Raw genomic sequence first — 14762 nt, 5'->3', positions numbered from 1 at the left:
CACCCCTGCCCCACCCCTACCCCACCCTGCCCCACCCCACTCCACCCTTGCCCCATCCCAAGGACTAACCTTATCCTTACCATTTTACAGGGTGTCATCACCGCACTTCAACCATTGGACCAAGAGGAACAGTCAGTGTACACACTGACGGTGATTGCAGTGGACAATCCTGGTGGCTCACAGACCAATCGAAGACAGGGATCAGCCACGGTAAGGTTGCTTTATCAGCGTTGATAGACTTTCAAGGACAGGATTAGTATTTTCCTTCAATTCTTCTTCTTCTTGTCGTATCGACATCGCATAGCTAAATTTTGTTCAACCAAAGTTGAACACATTCAACAGCAACATCATTATATATACTGCCAGGTCCTGTGCTGTGCATTCGTGCTCCAGTAGTGAACATCTCATCAGGTGATTCATAGTCTGTGGTTCATCGCTGCCACATGAACATTTAAGATCATCAGTTTCCTGGTATCTACATTTGTTGAGCCATGCTTTGCAGCGTCCGACACCACATTTATTGTTTCTGTTTTGTTCCCAGTTTCAACTTCTGATTATCTTTGCTTAGCAGCTTTCTATATGACAAGTATTTGGCATTGAAAGGGTTAAAGGGAATATACAACATTTGCAAACAACGAAAAATAAAACTATCAAGTTTTTGCGAAATACCTTAACAGGATGTTGGTAAATGACAGTCTAAAGCATCCTGTAAAATTATGGCACCTGGTATACTGTCATTTTCAAGAAAAGTGGTATTTTTGTATCAATTTCCAACGCTGATCGGCCGATCAGCGTTGGAAACAACTGGCTTTTTATCAAATACTGGCCCCAATTGACCATTGCACTTGTTTGCAATCGATTACAAACCTATAAACGGGTACGAGCCAGCTAGACTGGTTCCCTGACCTTACAATTCCCCCAATGTATGTAAACTGCTCTGTTTCTTCTTATATGGAGTCAGGGAACCAGACTACAGGAAAATGATCGTTTTTCTTGGTTTTTATAGCATTTTCGAACCCAAAACCTCCAAAAAGTTAGTGTAACTATATTTGCTTTATATTTCCGACCCCCCAATTCCACCCATTTCTGAAAATTACAGCAAAAGCAAATGATGTATATTCCCTTTAAAGAAAAATTGATTGATTTGACGCGATTTTATTTTTGTTTGTCATCAGGTGACAATCACCGTAGGTAATGTCAATGAGTACCCACCGATCACTCAGCCCAACTTTCCGTTTGACATACCGGAGGGTCAACCCGGGGGAACGCTAGTCGGTGTCATAGACGCTACGGACCCTGATGATCCCATGCAGGAACTCAACTTCACTTTCATCTTCGTCGAACCTCCAGGCAAGTTCTCAAGTTCAATGCGGTGCAAGAAAGCATTCTTTTCTGTGGTCATTAGAGAAACATAATGTTTGTGCCAGGTGGCCAAACTTCCTTAATGCTGTTTTGTTTTAGCAGAGAAACAGATTTCAAATTTATTTGGCCAGAGACAGAATCTGCCGGAACTTGCAATACAATAAAGTAAATTTTTCAGACAAATGCTAGAATTAATGCATTTTAAAATTGTGAAATGCTTTAAGGTTGGTACATTTTTCTCTTGTACTTCTTCTAGCTCTATTTAACATATCCCAGTTGATTGTGGCTTTGTGGAGTGTACAGTCGTGACCTACTCAACTACACGTTTAAATTGATATCTTTTTGTTTATGATCTTGTAGATGGTGACGTCCTGTTTTACATCAACCAAACTACTGGAGAGATTTTCACCACCATGCCCCTTGACGCTGACAACGCTACGTACGGAAACACCTTCAATATTACAATATTGGTAAGCCCTACTTAAAATCAAGAAGACGTCAGTTCTACAAATAAAACAATTCTAAATGAAATATTCTCAATAATCAGTGCCGTTGATAAAAATACCTGTAAATTGTAAAACAATTTCCTTATTTCTGAACAGATTTCTGACAACGGTAACCCGCCACTGACTACCACTACAACCACCATCATCACCATTCAGGATACCAACGACAATGATCCGCTGTTCCCTAACGGGCCCTATGACCTCACGACCTCGGAGGCGACGCCAGTGGGTAACCAGGTTACCGTGGTAATAGCAGAGGACATTGATCAGAATGCAGTGCTGACGTACAGTATTGTGGATGGCAACTTGAACGGGACGTTCTTTATCAATCGTAAGTTTGGTTTTCAAGAACTTTTTAATGCAAATTTCTGCCCTTCATTGACTTGTGATATTGACTTGTGCTTGACTTTTGATTGAGTTGTAACTGATTTGTGATTGACTTGTGATAAACATTTGACTGACATGTGACTGACATGTGACTGACATATGACTGACTTGTGATGGACTTGTGATTGACTTGTGACTGACTTGATATCGTTTTGGGATTGACTTGTGACAGTCTTGTCATTGTTCTGTGATTGACTTGTGATTGCCTTGTGATTGACCTGTGATTGACTTGTGATTGACTTGTGACTGACTTCTGATTGACTTCTGATTGTCTTGTGATTGACTTCTGATTGACTTGTGATTCTTTCAGCTACCAACGGAGAGATACTAATCACCAAACCGTTAGACTTTGAGACGCGCACCATGTACAACTTGACAGTGCAAGTCTCAGACCAAGACGGCAGGACTGGTACCACGTACGTAGTCATTCGTATCATGGATGCTAACGATCAGGGACCAGTCTTCCTCAGCCAGCCGTACTTGTTTGATGTCAACGAGAATGTGGATATCGGTAAGAGTTTGAACTTTTCAGGACTTTTCCCACCTTTTTTCTCTTTGTTCATAATTTAAATCAGTTATGGAATATTTTTACTCTGGTAGCTTTCTCAGGAAGTATTACATTACCTATTTAGACTTTGAAAATTTCCCATGAACAAGGTTGTAACCTCCAAATGAAAGAAAGACCACGAAAATTTAAAAGAAAGAAAAGCCCTTAATGTTACTTCAATTTAGCATAAACACTATGATTTGCAAGAAAGGTGCTGTAAAACATGGCCATGTACCTGAATATGTTAAACGACATTATTATGAATTGCGCCCCTTTGTGTTACAAGATGATCTTATTTCCGGAAAATTTCAAGATTTGTTTCTAGCTAAAAACACCATGAAATCATTACTTGTACAAGTGGCCCTCATAGAGCAAAAGGCCTCAATGATGAATCCACCATGTTTTAATTTTTCAGTGGTCTCTTTGTACTTGCAGGAACTGAGATCGGTCTTATCGAGGCAGTCGATGCGGACCCAGACCCCTCCAACTCCCAGCTTACCTACCACATACTGAGCAGTGTCCCTGCCAATGCGCCGTTTGCCATTAATGAAACCACGGGAGTGATCACCAGCAGCGGGGCGCTGGATAGAGAGCTACAGGACAGCTATATGCTGACGGTGGAGGTGCGAAACGTTCGCTTTGTGCCCGGCGGAGAGGATGTCACCTATAAACTGTCGACCCCGGTGAGTAATTTATATGTTGTTCTCAGTTGAGAGCTGAGCAAAAGTGGCTCAATTGAGTAATGAGTATTTTTTTTTTTAACAAATATTAATACTCAATTGAATACTGAGAAATACCCGTTTCATACTCTTTTAGATACTGAGCAATGCTCATGTCAATGGTATGTAATACTCATTTAAAACGAGGAATGCTTGTTTGGGTGATGGGTAATACTCATTTGAGTATGGAGTAATAGAGTGATGAGAAATACTCCATTTAGAAATAAGTAATGGTCTTTGAGTGATAACTAATATGAATTGAGTTGTGAGTAATACTCTTGATTGATGAGAAAACTCATGTGAGTGTTGAGTAATACTCAGTTGAGTTCTAAGTTCTTCTCATCGAAGTGATTGGGAATAATTGTATCCTTTGCTTCAGGTGACAATCACCATCCTAGACCTGAACGACAACATCCCGATCTTCAGCGGTGGTGATAACATCACTCGCACCTTCCCTGAGAACTCGGAGATTAATTTCCCCATCTACCAGCCATCTGCTCAAGACAACGACATTGGAGAAAACGGCCGCGTGACCTACTCGATTGTCTCTGGGAACGTGGAAAGTAAGACTTGAGGATTTTTCATGAGTCATATATGGATTGCATCCTTGATGACTTTTTCAAGAATTGGTAGGGGTGGGTTGTAGGGTTATGCAAAAGCCCATTTGTTGTTTTGTGCAGAATTGTCGTTTCTGTCAGGAAAATCGTGTAATTGTCTAAAAAAAAAAAAAGAGGCCTCCATAAACAGCGCCACCTTGGATCTCACAGTGTCCAGTTCCATCCATCTTGAACAGCGCTCCCTAGCATCAGATGATGTCCAGCCCTCCAGCCCCCCCCCCTTCCTTCCCAGTTTCAAATGTCTATCTCTCTCCATTTAAAAATCTCTGTTATATTTTAACAATCGTAACCACATTTTTTGCGACCTAACTACTTGTTGTCCATTGGCAATATCTGGTCATGCCCACCCCCATACAAATTGGTCTTCCTACATCTGTGTACGTGCCCTTCTATCTACTGACAATGTGAACTTTTTATTCTACTATTTTAGATACTTTCAGCATCGACCCACAGACTGGAGCCATCCTCCTAGCCCGGCAGATCCAGACTTTGACCAACCCCACCTACGCCTTTACCCTAGTGGTGGAAGCGAGGGACAATGGTGACCCGTCCTTATACAGTAACATCACCATCAACGCAGTGGTGGGCGATTACAACGACAATGCGCCGCAGTTTGTCACGCCGATCCAGGGACAGACTTTGTTCTTACCAGAGGTAAGGTTTTTCCACGTCTGAATTACTCGACATTTATAAGCCTGATGGTCAGGGGTAATACTTCTACCATCCTTTTGTTATGGGCCTTATTCATGAGTTGGACATTTTTGTCGAGTTCCCTGAATGTTTTTCATTTATTGTTTTAACTGTTGAATGGGATGGCGCCAGACTACTTATGCAGGCATAATGCAGCCTTATTTTATCGTTATTTTTTTTTTTTTTATCTGGCTTTGAACATTAGGGAAGGTTTAATTACAAATTTGAAATTATTCACTGAAGCAGACTTTGCAGAAGACTGCACACTAAAAATTGATTTAATTATATCTTCTTGTATACGTCTTGACCAATCACATTCTTTCCCTTCCCAGAACGAGCCAATAGGATTCCAGATTGCCCCGGTCCTAGCCGTAGACATTGACAGTGGAGCCAACGGCCAGGTGACCTACGGCTTCCATAATGAGGAGAGCGCCAGGCTTTTCTATTTCCAGCAGGAGGGTGACACCACGTACCTGTATGCCAACTTCTCTGCTGATCGTGAGACCAAAGATCAATACAATGTGAGCAGATTTTTGTAATAGCACACGGAAGAGCATGAGTTTTTTTGCTGGTCTAGAAGGGTCCTCTGACTGACAGACTGACTGACAGACAGACTGACAAAATCATTCAGTAAAAATTGTCTTAAACAATTTTTACAGCTAGAAACCTTGGTGTCATCTTGCTTGCGCACTTGCTTGTGGCTCCATCTTCAAAGGTAAAGACTTATGGAGACAGAAGTTTTTCTGTTGTAGCCCCTCGCCTATGGAACAGTCTAGCCCTGAGATCACAACCTGACAATGACTCTTTCAAATCTTTCTTCAAAACTTACCTCTTCATTCAAGCTAATCATTAATTGTCTCAGACCCCAGCGCAGTGAATAGGTTTATCTAGATGCCAGCGCTTTATAAGTTTTTATTATTATTATTTTTTATCAAACTGAGAATTTGAAGTCCGGTTTGACTAGACTTGTGTCATTCAGCTGTTTCTTCTCTCAAAGAGTGAGACTTTTTTTCAACTCTTCTCTTCATGTTTTGCTTCCAGCTTGTTCTTCTGGCGACGGATGGAGGCACTCCCAACCCCCTACAGACGCCTTTGGAAGTAACTGTAGTCATCCTGGATAAGCAAGACAATGAGCCGTTCTTTGTCAGAGTGGTAAGCACTTACTGGTTTTTCTTAGATAATAATTTTTTTACCAGACATGTAGTTGAGTCGATCACAAGTCCCTACAAGTCCATCACAAGTCCTCCATAGTCCCAATTCAACTCACAAGCTACTCAAATGAGCTTTGACAAAGGCATTCCTTCGTTATTGTTCATCTTCTCTTACTTGTGACTGGACTTGTCTACATTCCTGTTTTTTCCCTGATTCCCTTGAGTTTTATTTATTTTCTTTTGTTTATTTGTTCCTTTCTTTATGCTTTTGTTTTTTGTTTCCTCGTATCTTTCTTTGTTTCTTCATTGAAAGTTGCTGACGTAATTCCTTTGTTTCTTGGAGTCTTGATATGATACTTGAAGAACAATAACAAATATCTAAAACAAATTACTCAATAACTTATGCAATTATCGAGTATTGAATACTTTTGTTGTTTCATTGCCATTTAGGATAACGTCGCCATTGTACAACAACTGAACGTGACTGAGCATTCTAACGTCAATGTGTCAGTCGGGATTGTGACTTTAGCTCAAGATCATGACCTGCCTCCTAATGATGTCATCTACTATTACATCGTCGGTATGTAGCCTTACTTTTGTTGTCAAGGAAATTTTTTACGCTTTTTGAAATAGTCAGATACCCTTTATGAATTCCAAATTTTTTTTTTTTCAGATTTCATACAAGTTTTGGGGGCACTGTGATGGGTGCTTTCTTTTAAATTAGAACATTTTCGGTATAAATGAAACTCATTATCAGAGTTTGTTTGAATATTAGTATGTACTGAATAACTGCAGTGGATGAACACAAAAAAACAAACTCACTGGATTGACCTCATAAAAAAATGAACTCGTTCAAGTTTTTTCCTCAAGCTTCATGTACTGTGAAGCTGACACCTCTGCCAATGACATCACCATTTTGCTCCTAAATTTGTCAAATTAAATTTCCATTAAGCAAAAATGGGAAAGGCTCCCAAAACATGTAAGATGGAAAACAAATAGTTCAACAGGTCAATTTTACACAAAGGTGCATTTCAAGAATTAAAGTGAAAATATAATCGTAAAATGTTATTGCCACGTTTACCAACAGGTGGAAACGACAAAGGCCTGTTTGGAATCAACAGCACGACCGGTGAGATCATCATCCTAGGAGATCTGGACCGTGAGACCATCGCGACCCACAACCTACTCATCAAGGCGACAAACAACGCCAGCTATGTCCCGTCAGGGATCTACGACATCTCCAAGGATGTGTCTCTCAAGGAGGTGCTGATAACAGTTGGGGATATCAACGATAATGGGCCAAAGTTTACTACGGTGCTCTACACGGCCGGTGAGTTCAATGCTGTACAGACTTGTCTATAGGCTCCGTGCATGAACTAGAGAGGGCGCTTTGACCACTTTGCAAGCTCAGAGAACAGGACACACCGTGTGTGCCTACTGGTTTGTGTGAGTGTGGCACAAATTGTGTTTAACTCATTTCATTCTGAATGTACACCAAGCCATAGTATCTTGGCGTGAGCGTCAGGCATCGTCGCCAATGCCTTGAAATGGGCTCTGCCAGTGCTGTCCCCCAACTCTCCCTTTCTTACCGTTGAGGGGGTACTTGCGCACGGAGTCTATAGACCGAGTTATTGATGTTAGCAAATGTGGACCAGACTGGTAGTCAAGTAAAATTATGAAAAACATTTCTCCTGACACTGTAGCATATAAAAGTAGTCGCGTTCTTGTTGCAATTAAACAAACATTCTGTTTGACCCAGTCTACTGAAGTTGATTTTTTCCCATGATACGTCGCAGACAAAGCAGGATTTTCATCACCATACATGTGTTCTGTACTGTGAATCAATTTATTAATCACAGTTGTGATTGTGCGACGTGAAGATTGTTATAAACTCTAACGTAATATCATTGTAATGTTGTGTCCCTTTCCTACCCATAATTCCTTGCAGGCATCCCCCTGGACGCCGAGATCAACACGCAGGTCACCTGCATCAAAGCAACTGACCTGGATCTCGGGGGTGGGGGCGCTATCACCTACGGTATCCAATCAGCTACCTTTGTTCTGGGCCAGGACCAGACGGCCTCTAACGACATCTTCTACATCGATGAGAACTCGGGCTGCATTCGAACCCGGAACCTACTGAACGGAATCACGGCCGGGGGCTACTTTGATCTGACGGTGACGGCTACGGACAAGATCGCTGGGCTGGGTGATACCGCCCTCGTTAGGGTGAGCATATATCATTTAGCACTCGATAAAAAGCCAACAAGGAAAATTCTCACTTTTACTTTTTAATATGCAGTAGAAAAAAGTGTACTCTGCACTTTGTTTTGGTACGTCATTCAGTTGATTGTCTAGATGTGTGACTATTTTGTTGATTTGCATCTTGCAAGAATTAAAAAAGAACCCATGTTGATTTTGATACATGGTTAATCTGTAGACGTCTCCTAATATGCAAAACTTCAATATTTCTCATTCACATTTTGATCACTTCTTTTCTGATTTATGGCGACGTAAATTTAACAACGGGGTTGGCCCATTTTGTTTGTTTGATATTTTCAGATCTTTGTGTTGGATAACAACCAGCAGGTTGTAGTCGTTGTTGATTCAGACATAGACACCGTCACGCAGCTGCAGGACCAACTTGTCCAGTAAGTATTTCAGCTTACGGGGTTTTTATCACCGGACACAGAATAGCTTTATTTTCTAGTCCTTTTCTAGTTCTCAGGTCGTAACAGCTGAGCTGTGGACTACAGGCTCATGCATGATTGAATCTTGACGAGAAGATGTACAGAATTTATTGAAATTTCTTGTATTAAAAAATAATTAGAAATGTGACCAATCAAACATGAACTGTACCAAATTTTGCAATTTTCTTTATCAATTTCAGTAATCTTGTGAGCTGTGAGCTATTTTTCTTTGTTTTGTTCTTCAGGATTATCAGTAACATCACGGGTGGTGTAGTCAACGTGGATTCAATCACATACTACATCGATGCCAACGGTAACACAGTTAGGGATAAGACGATGATCGTACTGCACGTCATAGACCCAGAAACCAACTCGCTAGTCGATGCCAACATTGTGCTGAGGTGAGTGCCAAGTGTCTCGTTATTCCGAACACTTCAATCTTTTCGATAAAGTGTTTTAAAACCACGGCTTTGTTTTCAGCCTCAGGAGATTTAAGTACCTTCACTTGTGAAACACTTGCTCAATAGTGGTCCACCGCTAGGCTACATTTGAGAGTGTTTCATTCGGTTTTGAGTTGTAAAGGTTAGTTAATTATTCAGTGTCTTTCTAGAAAGACAATAATAAATGTATACTTCTTTTTGTTTTTCAGGTTGATCGATGAGAATCGAATGAGTATTCAGGTGTTACTCCAGCGGTATGGCGTTGTCGATGTCTATGTAAGTACAAAATGAAAAGAGAACTGTGTCGTAGCCAGTACTCAACTTTTTTTAATTGTACAGAGCCAAAATTTGAGATCCTATCCAGACCTCTTCAAGGACTCCTGGTAAAAAATTCCAGAAAATGTTATTATAATGTTGTGATCCAAATCGGACAAACATTACCTTCTGGCAACCTTACATTTGAAATCTTGGTTTTGGACGAAATTGATTTTCCAAGATTTCCCAGAACGTTCTACCCGACACATTTTAAGGATTAAAAACTTCAGGACTTTCCAGAACCTAAGAGTCTGAACGGATATACTCTCGAGTACAATTCCACACTTTTAAAAGGACAAAAAAACTAGGTTTTGCAGATCAAACACTAGGACCAAGAAGAATGATTATTGAATAATTTTGCTCTCTTTGCTTTGTTCAGGCTCTGATGGGTGGTGTAGGCGGGGCGGGCTTTGGCATCATAGAGATTGCTCTCCTAGCCATTGCCTTACTGCTCTTCCTAGGAGCTCTCATCTTCATCATCATCTTGTGCTGTCTACAACGGAAGTGAGTACATTTATGTGGACATTCATTTGGGAAAGGGGAATATCTCCCCCCCCCTTGATCCTGGAAGGGGCAGACGTAGATCTCCCCAGATTTTACAGACGGCAGAAAAAACCCAGATATTTAGTCAATTATAACCTCGAAAGAACTTCCTAAAGCCCGGTTCATACTTGGGGCGAAAACAAACGCCAACACGAATTTGTGACGTCAGGGCGGGTTTTCGCGCTGCAAATTTGCAACAGTTTAACAATTTTCAACTCCGGTAAATTTGCAAATACTTCGTGTCGTTCAATTCGCATCGCATTCGCATGATATATGAACCGGCCTTTATGGGAGTATAACCCAAGGTTATGAGAGCGGTACACTGCATTTCTCGTAAACAAGTTTATGCTTTGAAAAAAAATCAACTTTGAACTTTTCTCTCCATAAACAGGTTATTGAAGAAGATTCATGGGAACAGCCCCGCTGTGATCTATGCAACCAGAGCTGATGCTGACGTCAAGGAAACTGCTACCTATCAAGGGTAAGGACGGCCCCCTAACATTATTGACTCCACCCTCAAATCACTGACACCACCCTCATGTTGACTCCGCCTTCATGTTGATTCTACCCTCACATTATTGACTCCTCCCTCATATCATTGACCCCTCCCTCACATCATTGACTCCGCCCTTACATGACTCCTTAGATTATTGAATCTGCCCTCACATTTTTACTCCACCCTCGCATTCATTTACTCCGCCCTGACATTATTGACTCAGCCCTTACATAATTGACTCCGCCCTCACATTAGTAACTCCGCCCTTACATAATTGACTCCACCTTTATTTAATTGACTCCAGCCTTGAATTGTGGACTGTCTGACGTATTGAATTTGCGATTTGAAACTCATTGTCTTCATTTCCGTTGTCATACCTCTACCCAGGTCCAACCCACTTTGGCTGGAGACAGAGGGCGGTCTCCCTGATGATTGGCCAGACAGTATTTCGCTTCTAGGAGGGGGTGCGGCCAGAGAGTACGAATCACAGGTATGGAAAATGTCCCATCATACCAAAATTTTCTCAACCAATCAAGCTACAAGCTAAAACTGCAGAACCGCAAAACTTCAAAGTTCAAACCATTTTAAAGTCTTATTTTTAATAGCTCACAAGCTTTTGTGTAGAGGTTGTTGCCTTAAAACACCTTAAAAATCCATACCTTATAAAAAAAAATAGATGGAAATTTGAGTGAGAGTTTGCACTTCCAAGACATGCTTGTAAAGAATCCAAAATACGGATTACACTGAAAAATATATGATATTGGCCTAAGGGGCCAATATACTTTAAGCAAGTAGATTTTTTTGTAAATAGTGGTTCTTATTTTGATAATTTCAGGAAGCCAGCATGGATTTCTTCTCAGACATCCAGCCTGAGATTGCTCGAGACGCCCTGGTCATGACAGCAATGGTCAGTGATGGTCAGTCAGCCTCCACTCGATCCAAGACGATCTCCAACGGCGGTGTCAGCAGCGGCAGGGTTGGCTCAGATAAAGCCCAGCTGCGCACGGTGTCGTCCACAGGTCCTCTCATCCTGGACAGTGCTAACATGGATGGGTCTGTCAGTACCTTGACCAATCGCATCAACCGCGACGGGTCAGTCTCGGCCAATCTGACCGGTCAGGAGGGCGGGTATTCAGCATCCGGCGCTGCTTACAGCTACTCCTCAGCTAGCTTCAGCGGGGGACCGTCAACCAGCAAGAAGCTGACTAGTGAGAAGGCTCACGAGATCCGCCAGATGCTTGAGGAGGACCAAGGAGTTGAGACCTATCTGGAGGACGATATGTACAGGGATCAGAACACCTTGGCTGCCGCCCGAGCAAGCTACCGGGAGCAGGTGGAGTTTGATAACCAACTCAGTCCGATCACCGAGGAGGATACCGCATCCTCGTGGTCATCCTGGACTCGGGATAGCGAGAGATCTGGGGCTAGGTACGCCGCACTTGGGAGTCTGGATCGCAACCGCACTACAGACCGACCCAGTAAGGACTACGCCGACCCTATGAACAATTTCACAACCTCTACCAGCATCGAGGAGAGCTACTCGCGCTCAGTCAAGAGCCCAAGCAAAACCGAATCGTCATCCTACTCGCGCCGAGCCAACTCCAAGACTTACCCAGCTGGGGTATCCACAAGCATCGGAATGGTAACCCTGACGGAAGAAACTCCAGATATGATCGATGACGAGGAATCAGAGACGTCATCTGTGGGGGGAGCCGGTAAGACCTACACCTACAACATCATGGGAGATAGCAGTGAGGGCGCTCATTCCATGTCCGGTGGCTCGTCAGGGCACAGCGCCCCCAAGAGGGCCACAGAGACCAGCACCATGAACTTTTCGCATGAGGGAGACGACACGGATGAGGTCATAGAGGAACGAGAGGTCCGACGCTCCATGAAAACAACACGGGGTTACACCAACAGCGGATACGACAACTTCATGGATGAAGAATCACGCCTGTAAGATCTTAACAATTCACTGCCTTGTAGCCATCACAAAGAATGCCATTCAGAACTAATTTTAAGCCGTGTTCCAAACAGGATTTGCTGTCAATGGCTATGACTTTTCACTGTAATGTTCCAATGGTAACATCTAAAAAGCCACAGTCATAGAATACCAAATTCTAATATCTTTTTCACGTCTTGCAATGTGTAAAAGTTACATAACTCCAAAACCTAAAATTTAATATCTTGTTTACCTAGGCTACTCAAAGCTTTCTTTATTCAAACTTTTTTGTTTTGTTATACCATTGAGCTATACCATTCATGATCACAAGCCCATTTTGTGTAACAGGTGTGTGTTCCAAAGTGTATGGGATTTTAAGTTTGAGCAATTTTGACAACATGGTATTTTCAAAGACCACGATACTGGCAGTGGAATGTTTATAACTACCAGATTGTATCATCAAGATAGGGGTGACCAAATGAAAAACCTGTCTGATCATTGATTAATAAGATTTTACATGCTTCAATATCTAGCTGTGTGATAGAATATTTCTAATGAGATACCCAGAAAGAAATATCAGTTGTTCAATAGTTGGTGTTTGCTTTTCTTTTGATTACAATTATGGTGCATAATAATGTATTAGTTATCAAGCCTAAGTTGTATTTGTTTATTGTTATAAGCTATGAAGTATTTACATTTATAAATATATAGTAAGCTATTTTATACGTTGCAGTACTTATAAAGTACTAGTATTTGGTGTTGGGTGATATTTGACAGGATTAACAGATGTATATTTGGGATTTTGCTGGCAAATACTTTGTGTATATGACGTTCCTGTAAAATATGAATGTACTATTTGGTATGTCTAGTTTTTATGACTTGAAATTTTCAGTGCAGTATAATTTTTTTTAGTAATATCTGTAATGTATTTATTCAGTTCTTAACGTCGCTTTTAAACTGCAGCAGGGGTAACTTGCTTTTGAGATAGTGGTTTCAATTAAATGCCGTATTTGTGTAAAATTTCATATTAATAGTTTATATTTTTGATGTATAGTTGTGCAAAATATTGCATGATTTTGAAAACCCGCAGGAAGATCTTGTAAGAATTTATTTTGCATGACAATGACTATGAACTGGTAAAATTTGTGATCAGAACCTACTTGATACCACAGTTCATCAGAACCCCATGTCATGGCGCTGCTTAGCTTAACAGTTAGCAGAAAAGTTGCGCTAACTATCGCAGAAAATTGTGCCAACCGTAAGCACAATTTCATGACGTGGAAGGCTAATGGTTGTGCGCATGGAGATTTCTATTGTTACGCCACTGATTTAAGCAACCTTTTCCTCTGAGGTAATTAAAAGGGTCCCTTTCGCTGTGCTTACTGCTTACGGTCTACATGAAATAAACAGAGTCTCTGTTAGCAAAAATCGTGTGCTTAGCAGCGAGGTTATGAAATTGGGCCCAGGTTACACCGGATAACAATGCTAGTGACAGAACATTTCAGTATACATCTGTGGCATAGTTCAGTGATATTGTACTGCAAATTTTGACAGAAAGTTTAACGACAGAACCAAAATGCCATAAATTTCTTCAGTCAATCCGATTCCAGATTTTTCAGATGTCATGACAAAGGCTACGGCATTTTACAACTTTGTGTAACTGCTAATACCATTCAAGAATTGTTTTTGTAAATTTGCAGCTTACTTTGTATTTTTGTTTAAACGAACTTTCATGCTCGATATTTTTGTTTTTGTGCGATATTTAAAATATTGAAATACATTTGTAACCAGACTAGATGTACCTGTGTTTTCTCCCTACCATTTTGTACAAGCTAATGTCACACACTTTTACTACTAGAACAACTCAATTATTTGTATATTTTGTTCAATGCACATTTTAAATGAAAGGTAATTTGTAGAAATGTTGGTCAGAATTGACATGTACATAAAAGTCCTTTTTTTTGGACAAGACCTTTAAGTCATTATTTTCAGATAACCAAGTCTTGTCAAAGCTTAGAAAATAACTGCTTTAAATGTACTGTTTTTAATGCATGATATAATTAAAGTATGGCCAGACATAGGCCAAGAGCTTATCAAGGGATTTTTTGTAGCCAAACTTGCACATTTTGTTGCTATAGAACTTACTGTTTTATTTCTCACCTATTATTATTTGCCGGCTCACAGTGTATGCTGTTTGCAAAGTTCCAAAACAACATTCAAACAAATCAAACATCCAACTTTTACAGGCACTAGACTATCATGTGGCTTCTTGAAGTAGAAAAAAAAATCATGTACGCATATATTGGACAACAGATGGCAGTACTTGAAATAATCACTGAAGCGTGGAAACCCACTCC

At 40.9% G+C, this 14762-nt stretch overlaps 1 protein-coding gene across 16 annotated transcripts in view; it reads left to right on the top strand.

Moving 5' to 3' along the window:
• Positions 1 to 14506, top strand: part of LOC119731947 — an 83124-nt gene extending 68618 nt beyond the window's left edge. For all 16 annotated transcript variants that reach the window (XM_038205271.1, XM_038205262.1, XM_038205263.1 and 13 more), the window contains 20 exons: positions 91 to 210; positions 1176 to 1350; positions 1723 to 1832; positions 1965 to 2199; positions 2566 to 2766; positions 3238 to 3485; positions 3901 to 4084; positions 4569 to 4792; positions 5161 to 5349; positions 5870 to 5980; positions 6430 to 6559; positions 7067 to 7309; positions 7928 to 8208; positions 8542 to 8630; positions 8915 to 9070; positions 9319 to 9385; positions 9804 to 9928; positions 10359 to 10448; positions 10851 to 10953; positions 11299 to 14506. In XM_038205271.1, coding sequence (XP_038061199.1) covers positions 91 to 210; positions 1176 to 1350; positions 1723 to 1832; positions 1965 to 2199; positions 2566 to 2766; positions 3238 to 3485; positions 3901 to 4084; positions 4569 to 4792; positions 5161 to 5349; positions 5870 to 5980; positions 6430 to 6559; positions 7067 to 7309; positions 7928 to 8208; positions 8542 to 8630; positions 8915 to 9070; positions 9319 to 9385; positions 9804 to 9928; positions 10359 to 10448; positions 10851 to 10953; positions 11299 to 12423 — 4206 coding nt within the window. In that variant the 3' untranslated portion in view covers positions 12424 to 14506. The remainder of the gene's footprint in view (positions 1 to 90; positions 211 to 1175; positions 1351 to 1722; positions 1833 to 1964; positions 2200 to 2565; positions 2767 to 3237; positions 3486 to 3900; positions 4085 to 4568; positions 4793 to 5160; positions 5350 to 5869; positions 5981 to 6429; positions 6560 to 7066; positions 7310 to 7927; positions 8209 to 8541; positions 8631 to 8914; positions 9071 to 9318; positions 9386 to 9803; positions 9929 to 10358; positions 10449 to 10850; positions 10954 to 11298) is intronic.
• Positions 14507 to 14762: the final 256 nt, after the last annotated feature.

Source organism: Patiria miniata, unplaced genomic scaffold (assembly GCF_015706575.1).
Source record: "Patiria miniata isolate m_02_andy unplaced genomic scaffold, ASM1570657v1 HiC_scaffold_24, whole genome shotgun sequence".
Lineage (NCBI taxonomy): Eukaryota > Metazoa > Echinodermata > Asteroidea > Valvatida > Asterinidae > Patiria > Patiria miniata.
Note: the sequence above shows the minus strand (reverse complement) of the source record. Positions and strands in the feature narration are given on the sequence as shown.